At 39.5% G+C, this 16,844-nt stretch overlaps 1 protein-coding gene across 1 annotated transcript in view; it reads right to left on the bottom strand.

The window, feature by feature from the left end:
• Positions 1-929: 929 nt before the first annotated feature.
• PITRM1 (pitrilysin metallopeptidase 1) overlaps positions 930-16,844 on the bottom strand; it is a 52,848-nt gene continuing 36,933 nt past the window's right edge. Inside the window, exons 21-27 of the mRNA XM_070729198.1 lie at positions 15,194-15,314; positions 12,210-12,269; positions 9,798-9,910; positions 7,565-7,690; positions 5,390-5,535; positions 3,636-3,738; positions 930-2,851 (exon numbers count right to left, since the gene is read on the bottom strand). Of these exons, the coding sequence (XP_070585299.1) occupies positions 2,758-2,851; positions 3,636-3,738; positions 5,390-5,535; positions 7,565-7,690; positions 9,798-9,910; positions 12,210-12,269; positions 15,194-15,314 (763 nt within the window). The 3' untranslated portion in view covers positions 930-2,757. The remainder of the gene's footprint in view (positions 2,852-3,635; positions 3,739-5,389; positions 5,536-7,564; positions 7,691-9,797; positions 9,911-12,209; positions 12,270-15,193; positions 15,315-16,844) is intronic.

Consider the following 16,844-nt stretch of genomic DNA (forward strand, 5'->3'; position numbering starts at 1 on the left):
CTTGGGAAATTCCTGATATAGCTGCCTGAAGGAGGAAGATCTTTGTTATATAGAATAGACTGGTCCAGGTTATTAACAGAGATGTGTGTGTGTGTGTGTGAATGAGTGAACTGGGCCATTCCTTAATAGGCATGTTGACAAAGGTGGGGACTACTATGAATTAGTCTTTTTTTTCCTGCCTAAAAACATGTTTCTGGGGATATTCTCTCTAATATTCTGCCTTTTTAACATTTCCTGATATTTCATTTTCCCAGGAGAGGGATAGGTGCTAAATTCTTACACAAGGTTCAGATATATGGATTTCAATTCCCCAAATCCCAATTCTGAAGAAACTAAAGTATTTTGCGAATTAAAGCCATTCGTCTTAAAGCTGCCAAGGTTGAGAAGCACTGCCACAAAGAGTTGTCAGTTTACTTATTTTACTAGAGTGAGAGTTGCTTTGAAATTCAAGCATCAGGGAAGATTTAACTAATAGTGACTCCTACCTGTCCAGGTGTCATTCTCCAGTGTTTGGAAAGAAAATGAAATGCCTAAGTTGTAGAGCAGTGTTTCCCAACCTTGGCAACTTAAAGATATCTGGACTTCAACTCCCAGAATTCCCCAGCCAGCATTCTGTGGCTGGGGAATTCTGGGAGTTGAAGTCCAACTATTTTCAAGTTTGCCAAGGCTGGGAAACACAGTGTGCAGTATGGCCACAATTAGAATGCTCAATGCTCCATGTCCTGTCACACTGATTGCTCACACAACACACAAAACTGAAGCTGAATAGTTCACATCACATTCACTATGGTGTAGAAAACCCCCATGCCTGTGTCCTCTCTTCCCTAAAGTCACAGCTATTTAAAATCCTCTATTAAAACCCCATTAAGGCAGGAGATTCTTAACATAAGGCACAAACAGGAAACAAGGAAACCTGAAAATCAACGATGCACCATTGTCAAAAACATTTTATTAGTGGACCATGATCTAAAGAAAATAGACTGAAAACAATTCTATAATTTTTATACATAAATGAATGCTACCGCAGCATTTTTGGAGAGTTCTGACTGAAATTAGGGCCAGCTGTCACTCACAGCCAGGGATGGCTTGACTTGAATTTGTTTTATTCAATTAAATTTTTATTAATTAGCCCTTGGGCAGTATCAAAGTGCAGAATTTCAGAAACAAATTACTAAAATTTGATTTAAGAAAACAATTTAAAATGAAATTGGAATAAGATACAATAATTTAAGATATAGATAAAATATGATAAAATAATATTTCGGTGTCACTCCTGCAATCTACCACAAGCAGTCCCACATATGCAGATCTCAACTGAACCATTTTGCTTAAGTACTGTGCTATGTTAAATATTATTTGCAGATTCTGGCTGCATATAAGGTACCATATTTTTCAGAGTGTAAGATGCTCTGGAGTATAAGACACATATTAGTTTTTGGGGAAGAAAAAAAAATCTGCCTCTGCCGACCAGCATTTATTGGTATTCATCTGGCTAGCATCCCTGAAGCAAACAGTGAAGAGCCTGGTCAGCTTCAGCACAGTATTGCAGATTGATTCACCACGAACAGCTGATTTGCAGTTGGATCTACCTCCTAAAACACCACGCATCAGCTGTTCTAGGCTGAAGGGATCTCCAGCAGCTGGATCGAGTCTAAAATGACTCACAGAGGCAAAACCCGCAAAACACGGAGACAGAATTTGGCAGTGATTTGCTCTGGTGATCCCGTCAGCCTGAAATATGACCAAAATGGAGTGTGTGGAGACTGAAAATGGCCGAGGGGGGTGAGCAGGGGGGATTCAGCAACATTCAGTGTATAAGACGCACCACAATTTTGACCCACTTTTTTTTGGTGGTGGGGGGAGTATGTCTTATACTCCGAAAAGTAAGATAAGTTGTTTTGATATGTGGGTCCCAATGGGTCATTCGTTTGGTATATAGACCGAGGTATCTATCTCTCACCCTCTTATACATGTAACAACCAAATAGGATGTGAGCCAGGTCTTCTACCACTGCCACTCCATAAATACAGAGACATTCATTGTAGGATACAAAATGGAATATCCCATATTTGACCCTTGTGTCAAGCTATTTGAATCTCGCTCGCGTTAAGTATCTCCCTAAGATGTTTTGGCAAATGTAGCTTCAACTAGCTGTCTACCTGAAAAGTAAGTTTGTATTTGCTCAGTCATTTCAGCTTACCCACATTAGTAAGGATAACTGTATCATTTTGTGTTTCTATACCCTCGATTCTTTGGACAGCTCTTTTTTAAAATTGTTCTTGTGAGTCAGGAAGGCTACAGCTTCTTACAAAATTTGTTAGGGTAGTTATCCAAGAGATCAGTGTGTCATTTTATTTGTTCTAATAGACAATTGGAAATCTATCAGTCTCCATTTAATTGACTTTGTGTCAATAGTTATATGTTCTAATTTTGGATAGTGCATTGTATGAATTCCTAATTCTGCTCCAAATGCTGCATCAGATGTTCTTAGATCTACACCCAAAATACGTCTCAAATGCTGGGACTGTGTTTCTTCTAGGCCTGTGGTTGAGTATAGACTTGTGACAGACTTCAAATCCACTTACTTTTTCAAAATAAAGCACCACTGCTTTATTTTGGGATCAGGCTTTTTTGGGATGACACGTTGCAAGTAATGTTTTGCTTTAATAATATTTTTGAAATCCTTTTTCACAAAATCTACTCTGATAATCATGGCAGGAGTTGCCCCTGCTGGATTTGCTTCTATGGCTTGCTGATTTATCGTATAACCCACGAAGGATCCTTGGCTGTTTCTGGATTCTCTGGTCCAAGAATAGCCAATCCCCTTGTGCTCTTCCCAGCAATGAGGAATCTGAAAGCAGAAAGACATCTGTTATTCCAACAGGGAAGACTTCAAGACTAGCCTTCTTTTGGAAGTCATATCTAATCTGTTCAGGGTGGAATAGAACAAACTTCATGTTATATAGGAGACAAAAATTTCCTCTCCTTTGATAGGCTAAGACTTGTAAGAGATTTGGGTACCATTTTGTTAGCTATGAGTGTTTCTTATTTATTTATTTATTTATTTATTCATTCAATTTTTATGCCACCCTTCTCCTTAGACTCAGGGCGGCTTACAACATGTTAGCAATAGCACTTCTTAACAGAGCCAGCATATTGCCCCCACAATCTGGGTCCTCATTTTACCCACCTCGGAAGGATGGAATGCTGAGTCAACCTTGAGCCGGTGATGAGATTTGAACCGCTGACCTTCAGATCTACAGTCAGCTTCAGTGGCCTGCAGTACAGGACTCTACCTGCTGCGCCACCCCGGCTCTTTTTGTGTTATGCTTTTTTTATGTATTATGTATTCCTTTTGCTTCAAGTTAATAACAAAACTTAAAATCTCTTTATTCATTGGCGTGTCTGTTTTCTCACTGCCCTGGCACTTGGCAAAACACAACCACCAAGTCTGAAATCTGATATGGGCCTGAACTGGTTTTCAAATTCAGAGGTGGACAGAAATGTTCATGGCCCCACCAAAATAGATGCCAAATTAATTTGGCCATGTAGTGAGGTTTCCCGTCACTGCATCTGCAAAGGTTTCAAAATTTCAAAGGTTTCAAAAAGGCTTCTCAACAGGAACTCAAACTCACTTGTTAGATGCATCTATCAGGCTTTCCCTGGAGACGGCGAAAAGATGTTCCCTGTGCCTCTGCTTCATCTCATCAGAGATTCCATATAAGAAATTATTCATCCCTAAAAGCAAAAAATCACAAACACTAATAATTCATATCAGTCTTAAGTATAACAGCACCAGATGGTAATCCTACACTCCGATTCCTCAGTACATAAACTAAATGGATCCATTTGTTAACATGCATTCCCCTTTAATTTATTTGTCTGGAACAATATGCATATCCAAACATTATGCAAATCAGGTCTCAGTAATTCCTCCCATTACTGATGCATTTGCATTCTATCAAGCACAAACTGCTCCATATGTAAACGCAGAAAACAATTGTTTGCCTTAACTGGAACAGTAAATGGATCTCTCTTCTCAAAAACATAATAGAGATAAGTGAATTTGCTTGCAAAGTAATAGCACACTTTTCAGAATACTGGTTTATTTACTATCAACCATCTAGTTATTTAGAGCTTCTATGGGTATTTAAATGGCTGCACTCAATCTTTGCTTAATTGAAGTTCATTTTAGTTTCAAAGCTACAAAGCATTTTGTCACGCTTGGAAGAAGCTTAATAAATAGATTAGCATGCTAAACCCTAAAGCCGCCAGATTCTTACTTTATGAGAATTATGTTAGTTATCTGCACTTCATCTCAGTGTCCTAATGTGGTGCCAAAATTCCTAATTACTTATACAAACTAATGGAATCAGAGCTAGCAATGATTGATAAGTGATCTTGGCGTAATGGGAAGCAGTTCAATGAAGATGAGGACACAATATACCGTATTTTTCAGCGTACAGTGGTAATTTTCAGAGTATAACACACACCTTTCCTCCAAAAAAAGATGCTGAAAATTTGAGTGTGTTTTATACTCTTTTTTGGCATCCCTAATGACCTTCCCCTGCTTTTACCAGCTTGCAGGCATTTTTGCACTGAAGAATGTTTTTTCCAGCCCTAACAAAGTGCTATTGATCTTCCCAGCTTCCCAGGGGAAGAGCCTTCTCTGTGGTGGCTCCGACCCTCTGGAACCAGCTCCCTCCTGAGATTAGGATTTCCCCTACCCTCCTTGCCTTTCGTAAACTCCTTAAAACCCACCTCTGCCGTCAGGCATGGGGGAACTAAAACATCTCCCCCTTGCCCATGTTGTTTGCTGTCTGATTGATTGTGTGCTTGTTTTTTATATATATTGGGATTGTTTTATGAATTTCTCAACTTAAAATTGTAATTGGATTGGTGGGCATTGGATTTGTACTGTTTTTTACTATTGTTGTGAGCCGCCCCGAGTCTGCGGGGAGGGGCGGCATATAAATCCAATAAATCTAATCTAATCTAATCTTCCCAGCTTATAAACTTTTTCATTGCTACTGTATCTGAAGTAGCATATTTTTCCAGCCCAAGACTTTGCAGGCTTTTTAAAATTGCTACTCGCTCCAAATATTTTTTTTTTGTGAGCCGCCCTGGAGCCTTCGGAGAGGGGTGGCATACAAATCTAATAAATCTTAATCTTAAAGCCCTAACCAGGAGATAAAATAATAGCCTGAAGCTGACCAGACTAAAGAAGCTAGCCAAATAAATACCTTGTAGGCAAATTTCCCCCCTATATTTCTCCCCTAAAACTAAGCTACGTCTTATACTCTGCTGCATTTTATACTTTAGCAAGCAGCTAAATTTCAGGGGAAGCTAATTGCATTCATAAATTCAGACCAACAAGACAAGTACCGACCTTTGTCAGATGGGGCAATTGGAGAATCTACGGATGCAAATACGGCAAGTTTGGCTTCATCAATGTCTTGTTGGGTAAACAACCCATTCTTGGCCCATTCTGCAGCCTTTTCAAAAGCAGCCAAAGTATTCATAGAGTTTGGGTCCCTGTAACGTCAAGGTAATTGTAGTTAAGTTTACAGCCAAATAACACTTTCTCTTTTATTTGTGTTGGGTCAACCCAAAACACCATCATAAATTTAACTACCTTGATTGGACAATAGAGCTGCACCCTTGGTTTGTTGATTCCACACGTACAGTGAATTAATATCGTATACTGGGAGCTTTTATAGTACGTGTCTAGATGAGGGTTTATTTAATCTAGACGCCAACTATTGAATTAAAATACATGCAGCTATTGAAAACGGTGAGTTATGGGAATGGGAAAGATAATATCTACAATGTGAAAGAGACCATAAGCAATCCTTGTTTTTGCTAAAGGTCTGTAGAAATTCTGAAATCCAAGTCATGGTTGACCCAAAAGTGCTTTTTTTCAGGAGGGCTGGACTTCATTTTTTTTCTTTGAAGATGTTCCGCTTCTCATCCAAGATGCTTATTTAACTCTCACAGGATAGGGAGAACGGATGGTGGGGAGTAGGAATGGATTTCTAGGGGGGAAATGCAGACTATAGGAACCAGGAGCACAATTGTTGGCCCTGAATACACAGATAAACCTCCAAGTGCTTCATCAAGCCTCAAAAAGGATGCCAATGACCAGCTCTCTGCAAGGAGTATAAATCCTTCCATTCCCCCATTATCCTGCCAGAGCTGTGGAAGATTCTTAGATGCTTCGTGAAAAAAAGCATCTTTGGGATTGTTCTGCAGATCGGAACAAAGAACCATTCACTGCAAAAAGTTCAAAATTGTATTTTAGAATTGAAACTTACAAAGCATTGTCCTTCTTATAATTTCTGCTGGCAACATTAATGGTCAAGAGTCAAAAGATAATGGAGCTAGCTGCGGGCCTAGAGCCCAGTCTAATTAGAATATTCCACAGTGATTACACGCGTTGTCAAAAACATACTCATTAATCTTTGACGCTTTGCAAACAGCTAGTCTCTGTGCAATGATCTTAAAAGCAAAGCCAAAGTTTGCCAGCAAAGCATTTCTGGAGCTCCGTTTCTAGCAATCCCAGCGACTGATAAGGTCCCACAGAGTTGGCCTTCTCCGGGTCCCGTTGACTAAACAATGTCATTTGACGGGCCCCAGGGGAAGAGCCTTCTCTGTGGTGGCCCCGGCCCTCTGGAATCAACTCCCCCCAGAGATTAGAACTGACCCCACCCTCCTTGTCTTTCGTAAACTACTCAAGACCCATCTATACCGCCAGGCCTGGGGGAGTTGAGACACCTTTTCCCCAGGCTCTTTATATTTTATGTTTGGTATGTATGTGTTGTTTGGCTTTTATATGCTTCTTTTTAAATATTAGATTTGTTTCACTATAATATTGTTTTTATTATTGTTGTGAGCCGCCCCGAGTCTTCGGAGAGGGGCGCCATACAAATCTAATAAATAAATAAATAAATAAATAAATAATTATTATTATTATTATTATTAATGTCACTATACTGACTCGTTGTCACACCATGCCTCTTTCTCCCAGAAATCCTCTTTTTATACTGTCTGGGTGTGGTCACTGTTCCCCAGAGCTATAAATGACTAGACTTCTTTCATAGACTCACTATCTGAACTTTTTTCCCATAAAGCTTTTCCTGTCTGCTTCTAGACCTTCTGACCTGGGCATCTAATAGGGACTCCTGATCCTCCATTTTCTTTACCCCCTATGAGTCAAGGGGGGGGGCATAATTGCGGTTTGTACAGTCTCTGGAGGTTCCCCAGGTTCCAGCTCTACCTCACTCTCACTCTCAGATTCAGCTGTCAAGAACACTGGCTTAGGGTAACAAGATGGGCCTGGTTTATCCTCCTTAGAATCTGTCACCAACTGATCCAGTTGTGGACCATTCACAACAGGAATATCCATGTCGTTTTATAATTTCTTTGTAAATTTCCCATATTTGAACCCATTTCTTTGACATTCTGAAAGGAACAGCCAGATTAAATCCAGAAAGTTGGGGAAAGAAGCATGAGTCCATGGCATCTTAAACCCTTCCACTACCCCTACCCCAGTTCAGTCTGTTACCTATAGGAGTAGAAATGGAATATCCCATTCTGCGAGAGATGAGCGCCACCGCCGTAAGCACCTCCTTTCTCCCTGATTTCTGTATGCAGGAATTTTGCTGTCATTAAACGGGCCAGGAGCCGAAGGCTGAAAGGAGAGAGATTAGCAGGGAACCATCAGATAACTCTTTGTGAAAAGTTCAGCTTCAATTGACTTCTGGGAGAACAAAATGGTGAACTGAAGAAAAAAGTTGAGCCAATAACTATAGCAGAATGAAAACCCGGCGAGACAATCAGCTTTGTAATTCCTCTCCAGACAAGTGGAAGACTTGAGATTGACCACACATAACTCCAGATGGTTTTTCCTTACAATAAATGTGCAACTGTAGAAGTCTGGGAAATGAGGGAAAGCTAGTTTGCTCAAACCAGGAATCGTTCACACATTTTCCTTTTTGGTCACTTTCTGAAATTGCTTGCTAACTGGTTTTCAGCTGTTAGGGGTTTTGGATTGGTATGCCTGAAATCACCAGGAGTATTTTTTCCCGCCAATTCTTAATGAAATAATTTTTAGTCCTTGAATTACAACATGGGGCATGGGGAAATTAAACATCTCCCCCTGGGCACGTTTAATTTATACATGGTATGCTTGTGTGTGTGTCTGTTAGTATATGGGTTTTTTTAAATCTTTAAATATTTTAATTAATTGGATTATTTATGATTTGTTTTTCACTTGTTGTGAGCTGCCCCGAGTCTTCGGAGAGGGGCGGCATACAAATCCAAATAATAAAAATAAATAAATAAACCACAATTGAGCCCCAAATTACTGCTGCTAAGTGAGACAGTTGTTGAGTTTTGCCCCATTTTACAACATTTCCTGCCACACTTGTTAAATGAATCACTGCAGTTGTTATTAAATTAGTGGCTTCCCCATTGATTTCGCTTGTCAGAAGGTTGCAAACAAATGATCATAGGAGCCCAGGGACATTACAATCATCATAAAAATGATGCCTGAATTCTGAGGGGGGAATTGCTGCAACAATTCTAAGTGTGAAAAATGGTCCTAAGTCACTTTTTTTCAGTGTTGTTGTAACTTTGACCTATCACTAGACAAACTGTTGTAAGTCAAGGACTACCTGTGCAAGTTTAAGAACTGAAAATAGATGTAAACCACTGACCCAGACTCTGATGGGTATATCCTGCTGTAATACATGATCCCAAAGCTTTGGGAACTTCCTTGGTTGCTTCTTGGCTTTTGGGTGTGATTCGAACTGCCGGTGGTCACCTTTGGGGCCTTACATAGCTTGGACAAGGTTATCCATGATGCCACCTTTTCCCTTATTGAGTTGACTACCTAATGAGATCAAGCAGGGTCAACTATCCCCTGATCCAATCTATATAAAAATGCTATCCGATAAGGCCTTGGAAGACAACATTTTCAGCTGACACTCCTATATTCTGGAATTCCTCGTCATGAAGATCTAGTCTGCTCCTTGAGTTAAGGTTGGTTGTTCCATCAAAAGTAGGTGGTCTTCCCTCCCTCCCTCCCTTCCACTATGGGTATTTCTTTGTTAAATGTTTCCAATTACTCTGGAATGAGTAGAAGTAAATACCGTATTTTTCAAACTAGGAGACACATAAGTGTTTAAGACACACCAAGATTTTGAACAGGAAAACAAGAAAAAAGATTTTGTTCTCCCCCAGCCCCCAGGAGCACTCTGCAGACCTCTCAAACCATATGTGCACCTATTTGGCTATATTCAGTGTACAAAAAAAGGAACATTTTTACCCTCTTTTAGGGAGGAGAATGTGCATCTTATAATCCAAAAAATATGGTAATCAAAATAATGATTTACTAACAAAATTGTCTTCACACAATAAATTGTCATGTATTATGTCTTAGCTCAAGAAATAAATTTTCCCTCCAGATCTCTCTATGTGATAACCAGAAAACAAAATTAAATGATAAGGATTTTCATGAGGACTCATGTAAAATTTTACTCTGGGTGAATTCAGTTTATACCTTTAAGCAGTTTGGAACCAAACTGGCCTTAAATCAATGCATATACCTACTACATAATGATCCTTTTTGCATCCCAAGAATCCAGTGTCAGCAACTTTGCAGTATAAATCATCAAGAGAGCATCGTCATTTTTATCTATATTTATATTCTCACCAGAATCACAAGAAGGGATGCTTTACATTCCACCTTAAACTTAATTTGCACCTGTATGATCGGATAGCACATCTCTGCCTACCTTGCATAGTCTGGGGCTGTGAAAGGCACGGTGCGAACACAAGCACCCACATAATTTACAGGGAAGGGAAGCAATAAATGGGTCTTCATTTGACAGGGTTGAAAAGTGGGATCCTAAAAGAGAAATAGGAAAAGGAGAAAATAAATTAGGATCAGGTGTCCTTGCCAGAATCTGATTCTTCTAGGCTAGAATTTTCTACCTTCCCTTGAGACAAAGAATTTAGCTGTGGTTTTGTTAATCATTCTGAGCTTTTATTTCTTTCCTAATGGATTTGCACACATTATTTATTTTTACATTGAATCCTATAGGAAAAATTGCTTCTACTTATAAACTTTTCTATTTAAGAACCTGGTCACGGAACGAATTAAGTTCTTAAGTAGAGGCACCACTGTAATGATGAAAAGTAATGATAGAAGGCAATAGAACACTACGACAGGGATGGTAGGCACAATGGTGCACTTATGCACGCCCTTACAGACCCCTTAGAAAGGGGGAGAGGTCAATTGTAGATAATCTATGATTAAAGGTTTTTGGGGTTAGGAGTAGAAACCAGAGTCAGGTAGAGCATTCCAGGCATTGCTGAAGTCGTATTTTTTGCAGTCTAGTTTAGAGCGGTTGACCTTTAGCTTAAATCTATTTCATGCTCATGTGTGATTGCAGTTGAAGGTGAAGCTGTCACTAACTGGAAGGACATTTTGGTATATGATTTTATGAACTATTGTTAAGTCAGAACGGAGATGACGGAGTTCATCTTTCTTTCAGCAGCTGTCTTGAGCCTGGAGTTTAAAATTCAATTTGGTCTCTCCTGTTCTGACCTAGGCTTTCCCTGAAGCATGAAGCCGACTCTAAATCCCGATAAAATCCCAGCCAAAAGTTTTTCAAGGTATTTCCCAATTACAGACCTTTAACAGAGCTGCCAAGCAGATATCTTTCAGACTCCACACTATAACAGACAATACTTGGCAAGAATGCAAGAATACCTCTTTGCACAAATGAACAGACTGTCTCATGCAAACACCCCTCCCATTTTGCTCCTCTTTTATTCCCTGTGGGACAGGCCATTCATCGTCTTTTCTCCTGTGGCCTTACTCCCAAGTCAACCCTTGTTCCTTAGATGTTCCCTTTGTCTGGCAACTCTACCACTGGGAACAAACTCCAGCTGTTTGTCTGCCTCGCTGATGTCTGACTCCAAAGGCAGCTGGTAACTGTCATATGGCCCTGGCCTCCTCTCTGCCTCCGACCCAGAGCACTAATCAAGAGGTTTCCCCAGATTCCAGGACTGGGCCATGTTCCTCCCCAATCTGCTTACTGTCCAAAACATGTTGTGGATGGCTGGCCACAACATCTCCACCTTCAAAACTAAGAGTTATGATGCAGTTCCTAGTTAATATTATTAGTTGTCCACTTTTAGATTTGCTATAACTTTAGAAGTTTTTTCTTTTCTTTGTTCTTGAATACAGTGGTACCTCTACCTAAGAATGCCTCTATTTATGAACTTTTCAAGATAAAAACCGGGTGTTCAAGATTTTTTTTGCCTCTTCTCAAGAACCATTTTCCACTTACAAACCCAAGCCTCCGAAACTAACTGGAAAAGATGGGAAGAAGCCTCCGTGGGGCTTCTCTAGGAATCTCCTGGGAGGAAACACGGTTTCCACCTTCCCTGTGGTTTCCCCAATCGCACGCATTATTTGCTTTTAGATTGATTCCTATAGGAAAAATTGCTTCTTCTTACAAACCGTTCCACTTAAGAACCTGGTCACGGAACGAATTAAGTTCGTAAGTAGAGGTACCACTGTACTTATATTGACTTATATTTCTGACTATTCCCTGTGCTGATAGTAAATACAGCAAACACTTCTAAATAGATATCTTGGCCTTTTCCTGTCTGCAGGAATAGAAGTATGGATATCCATGTTTCATATAAACATATAAATATGCTACTCAAAAAAAATAAAGGGAATACTGAAATAGCACATCCTAGATCTGAATGTATGAAATATTCTCATTGAATACTTTGTTCTGTACAAAGTTTAATGTGCACAACAGCATATGAAATTGATTATCAATCAGTGTTGCTTCCTAAGTGGACAGTTTGATTTCACAGACGTTTGATTTACTTGGAGTTATATTGTGTTGTTTAAGTGTTTTGAGCAGTGTATTTTACATTTCATCAAATTTCTATACCATCCACCAGATTTATGAGACCCTAAATGGTTATGCATACCACTTTGAAGGCCCTCTACAGGATAAGAAAATGACACAGAAATATAACAGAAAAATGTTAGGTTTTAAATACCATATCAATATCAAGATATTGTTGCAAGACAAGCTTGGTATTCCCTCTGCAAAGGTTTACCTATCTCCCCCAAAGGATCCGATAATTATAACTTAGGTCACAGAAAATAGGCTCACCGTAACTAGCTTCCTTGTGATCAGGGAACCAGCCTCAGCAGTTTTGGAATCTGAAGGTTTCTAGAAATACAACATTTGGTTAAAAGGATATACTTATAATGCAGTATTACTGAGCAATTACATGATTCACTTTAGAGCCTGGGTGCAGATTGTCCAGGGGGAAAGCATTTTGAAATTCCCAGATATTTCCCGGTAACTTGCGATCTAGTTAAGGCAGTGTCATAGATGGCGTCATACCAAACGGCTAAGCCGTGGAGAAATATTAATAGCTGAGGAAGCAAGTTGCTGCCACAGCTATGCTCATTTTTGCTTGACTCTGCCTGGCAGCACGATCCATTTTTTTACATGATTTTCCCCTGACTTTTAAACATTTTAATACAGTTCAGTTTTTCCCCTGATTTATTCCGTTTTTTTCATGAATTCCCTGATATTTTCCGAACTGCCGATTTTCTTGATAAATCCCAGATTTCCGTTTTCCAGGTGTGCTGGACACCCTGTGGGTGGCACAATGTTTAGAGTGCAGCACTGCAGGCTACTTCAGCTAACTGTTAGCTGTAGTTCAACAGTTCAACTCTCACCACCGGCTCAAGGTTGACTCTGCCCTCCATCCTTCCCATGTGGGTAAAATAGGAACCCAGATTGTTTGGGGCAATGTGCTAATTCTGTAAACCACTTAGAGAGGGCTGTAAAAGCACTAGGAAGCGGTATATAAGTCTAAGTGCTATTTTCCACCTGTAGGAAAGCAGATTGCCTAGCAAGTGAAGCTTGGTTCCTTGCATCAACACAATCTCGCCATATTCAGTTTGACACGACAATTTCAATGTCGCCAATTCACTACAGGATACTTACTATAATCAGCTTGGCACAGGACAACTCACCATGGAAAATTTCACGGGGAACAACTCAACAAAATGTTATTGGCCGTTGCTTCTTTCACATAATTTCCATTTTTGTGAATGGAAATAATGTCAAAAAAAACAGTGGTGAGTAAGGGTTATCACATTGAGTTATCCTGAGTAGAATTTTATTATGAATGATTGAATTGGATGAATGTGTATGACTGTATATGGGGTTTTCTAACACTTTTACTAATTTTGTATAATTCTTTTTTAAAGTAATTTAGATTTCTTTATATATATTGTTGCATTTATATAGTTGTACGTCGTCCTGAGTCGTCTCAAGAAGGGCAGCATAGAAATCTAATAAATAAATAAAATAAGTAAATAAATAAACTTTCTGTGGAGATTTCTCTCATGGCAAGGTAGCTGTGATGAGCTGGCCATGGCAAAGTGGCCATGGCAACATAGTCATGGCGAGTTGGCCATGACGAATTGTCCTAGACTCCTAAGCAGCAGGCCATAGGTTCATGATAGCAAACCTATGGCAAGCGTGCCACAGGTAGCATAGAACCCTCTGCGGGTACGCAAGTGTCGCCTAATTCACTTTCACCGTGCTTGTACACCCCCTCCTGCCTGCTAGTTGATTTTCGGGTCCCTGCTGCGCATGCCATGCACATTATGTGAAGGGGTGGAGTATGTGCACGATCATACATGCATTGCATTATGGGTTATAAATGCAGGGATGTCTACTAGGTCCAAATGGGAAGTGGGGGAGGCAGTTCAGCTCCCCCCCTGCATTTTTGCTCCCAGGAGGCTGCAGGGAGACCTACTAGGCCCCAAACTGGGCATAAAGGGACCTACTAGGCCCAAAATTGGGTGGTTGTGCACATAGTTAAGTCCCACAGAGTTGGTCTTCTCTGGGTCCCGTCGACTAAACAACGTCATCTGGTGGGACCCAGGGGAAGAGCCTTCTCTGTGGCGGCCCCAACCCTTTGGAACCAGCTCCCCCCTGATAGTAGGATTGCCCCCACCCTCCTCGCCTTTCGTAAACTTCTTAAAACCCACCTCTGCCTTCAGGCATGGGGGAATTGAGACATCTCCCCTGGCCTATATATTTTATGCATGGTATGTTTGTGTGTATGTTTCATTTTTAAATAAGGGTTTTTTAGTTTTTTAATTATTAGATTTGTTACTGTATATTGTTCTTTACTATTGCTGTCTTACTGTCTTACTATTACAATAATAATAATAATAATAATAATAATAATAATAATAATAATAATAATATGCTCAGGGCATGCAGGGTGTCTCACGTGCATTTCCATCACTGCCCTAGGCCTTAAACTGAAGTAAGCTGTTATAGGGAAAGGAAATGAGAGGAACATTCTTGTATCTTCTTCATTTAATCTTAACACAACTGGGGGCAGTGTGACCTGCCTCTGATCAAAGTAGTAAATGCTTAATGAACTATCACCTCTACATAACTTTCCTACTAAACTTACATTATCTATTTATAAAAACTGACAATCAAACACTGCAGGGGAAAAAACCCCCCACAAGTGAGGCCCTTGGACCCTACAGCTCAACCCGAGTACAAAAATTCTCTTCTATTGGTAAAAACACAAATACCACATTAACATTCCCTCCCTGTCCTTTTTTTCCCAAAAGCTACTTGGAAGTTTTGACAGAAGTGTTTCCTTCTCATCGATTTCACTCAAAAATCAATGACGAATGCACTTTCCCCCACCTGCCTTCAAAGTCTCGGTATTAATCAGAACCACAGACTCCATGGGTAAGTTAGGAATTAAAATTAACCTCAAATAAAAAAAACCCTACTTTTGACTAGAGATGTATGACGAGGGGCTTCCCGCAAACTACTGAAATATACCACAGAGGCATGCCCTGCGCATATGTGCACAACCGACCCAATTTTGGGCCTAGTATGTCCCTTTATGCCCAGTTTTGGGCCTAGTAGGTCTCCCTGCAGCCTTCTGGGATCAAAAATGCAGGGTGTGTGTGTGTGTGTTGCGCCGCATCCCGAACTTCCCATTTGGACCTAGTCATTTATTCCTGATATTTCTGCTACCATTCCCTTTAGATTTCACATTTGCATAAAAACGTATTTAATTTAGTTTCCTCCATTACCTCAATTATGCGCGGACGGACAGCCTTCCGTTCCTTTTTACTCCTGGCAATTCCCAGAACAAAATTTTCCATAGCTTTCGTGACAACTGGCATCTGCTGAGGGGTAGCATTCACCGCACATCTGTGTAGGAGGAATATACATTATTTTCACTCAAAGAAATCCAGACACCTGATTTGATTAGAGAAATATTCAAATGATCTTTTTTTCATACTTGACAATTAGATTAAAATTAAGAGAAATGCATTATGAATATTGGTCTTTTGAAATGTTATTAGAATTTAATCGATTAATAATTATTATTCAATGCCATTATTTAATATTAATTAGATATTAAATAAGGTATTTTAATATTATTCCTTTAAACTTAAAACTGTCATATCCTATTATTTCTGCGCTGAAAAAAGTTGGAGATCATTTTTATTTTATATCTGATGTATTCCTCCCCCACCATACACACACTTTTTAACCAATTATTCATTTTTCTCTTTATATTAGTTTGTATTTTAATGTCTGTTTTTGAAAAGGAATATTTTTTTAAAAAAATGGAGGCCATCTATGATTCTTCCAAACACCTTTGTCCAAGTTAAATTATGGATTCTAAGTAAATACGATGGATATTTCAAAACCTGAGGAAACTTCAATTATTCCTTATACCACTGCAGCTATAGAGTGAGTATGAATATGTATGAATATGTATAGAGTGAATATGAATATAGAATGAATGGTGAATATGAGAAACCCAATTTTCTTCCCAGCTTGAAAGCTACAGAGAACAAGGATGATTGAGTGAGGAATACACCTGTTATCTTTAAGCTCCAAAGGAGAAGCAAATCTTTGGATTGTTTGGCAATTCTAAATGTTAGATTCAAACTTTTAAAAAATCCTTGAATATACAGACCAATATTTTCAAAACCAACAAACATGCTCCCAAAATATTGCTTCCAAGAAAGAGCAGATGCCAGTATTCTGAATGGCAGGCAGGCTAAAGTTGTTGTTGATGGTACTCAAGTCCTGATAGTTCATCTCATAAATGATTATTTCTTTCGAGAAAGCCAGCAGAATTGGAATCCAGGAAGTTTGAATTTAGGTAGAAAGATCTGACAAGAAACATAGACTCCTGGAATTTGCATTCTCAAGGCAATAATTTTAAAATGGAATCTGAATCTATTTTCCCTTCAGTCTGAAGTCCTACACATAACAATTCAAGAAGCTTCTTCAGAAGTTCCTTGCTTTGGTCAACAAATAGCAATGGCAATTATATACTGTTTTACAATGTTTTACAGTCCTCTCTAAGCTGTTTTAAGAGTCAGCATATTGCACCCAACAATCTGGGTCCTCATGTTACCCATCTCAGAAGGATGGAAGGCTGAGTCAACCTTGAGCCTGGTGAGATTTGAACTGCCAAATTGCAGTCAGCCAGCAGTCAGCAGAATTAGCCTGCAGTACTGCACTCTAACCACTCTACCACCGCCGCTCATAGTGTTATTTAGATATTAGATTCTCACCTATGGAAATATTTGGACACAAAGCAACTATGCAATTGAGGTCTACAATCAATTAGCAGTTTTTGAAACTTGTCAGGCTAGGAACCAATTCTTTATCATCTAGTGATGGATTCCAAGGATGGTGGATGACTTTATGGTACCGACC

This window comes from Erythrolamprus reginae, chromosome Z (genome assembly GCF_031021105.1).
Source record: "Erythrolamprus reginae isolate rEryReg1 chromosome Z, rEryReg1.hap1, whole genome shotgun sequence".
NCBI lineage: Eukaryota > Metazoa > Chordata > Lepidosauria > Squamata > Dipsadidae > Erythrolamprus > Erythrolamprus reginae.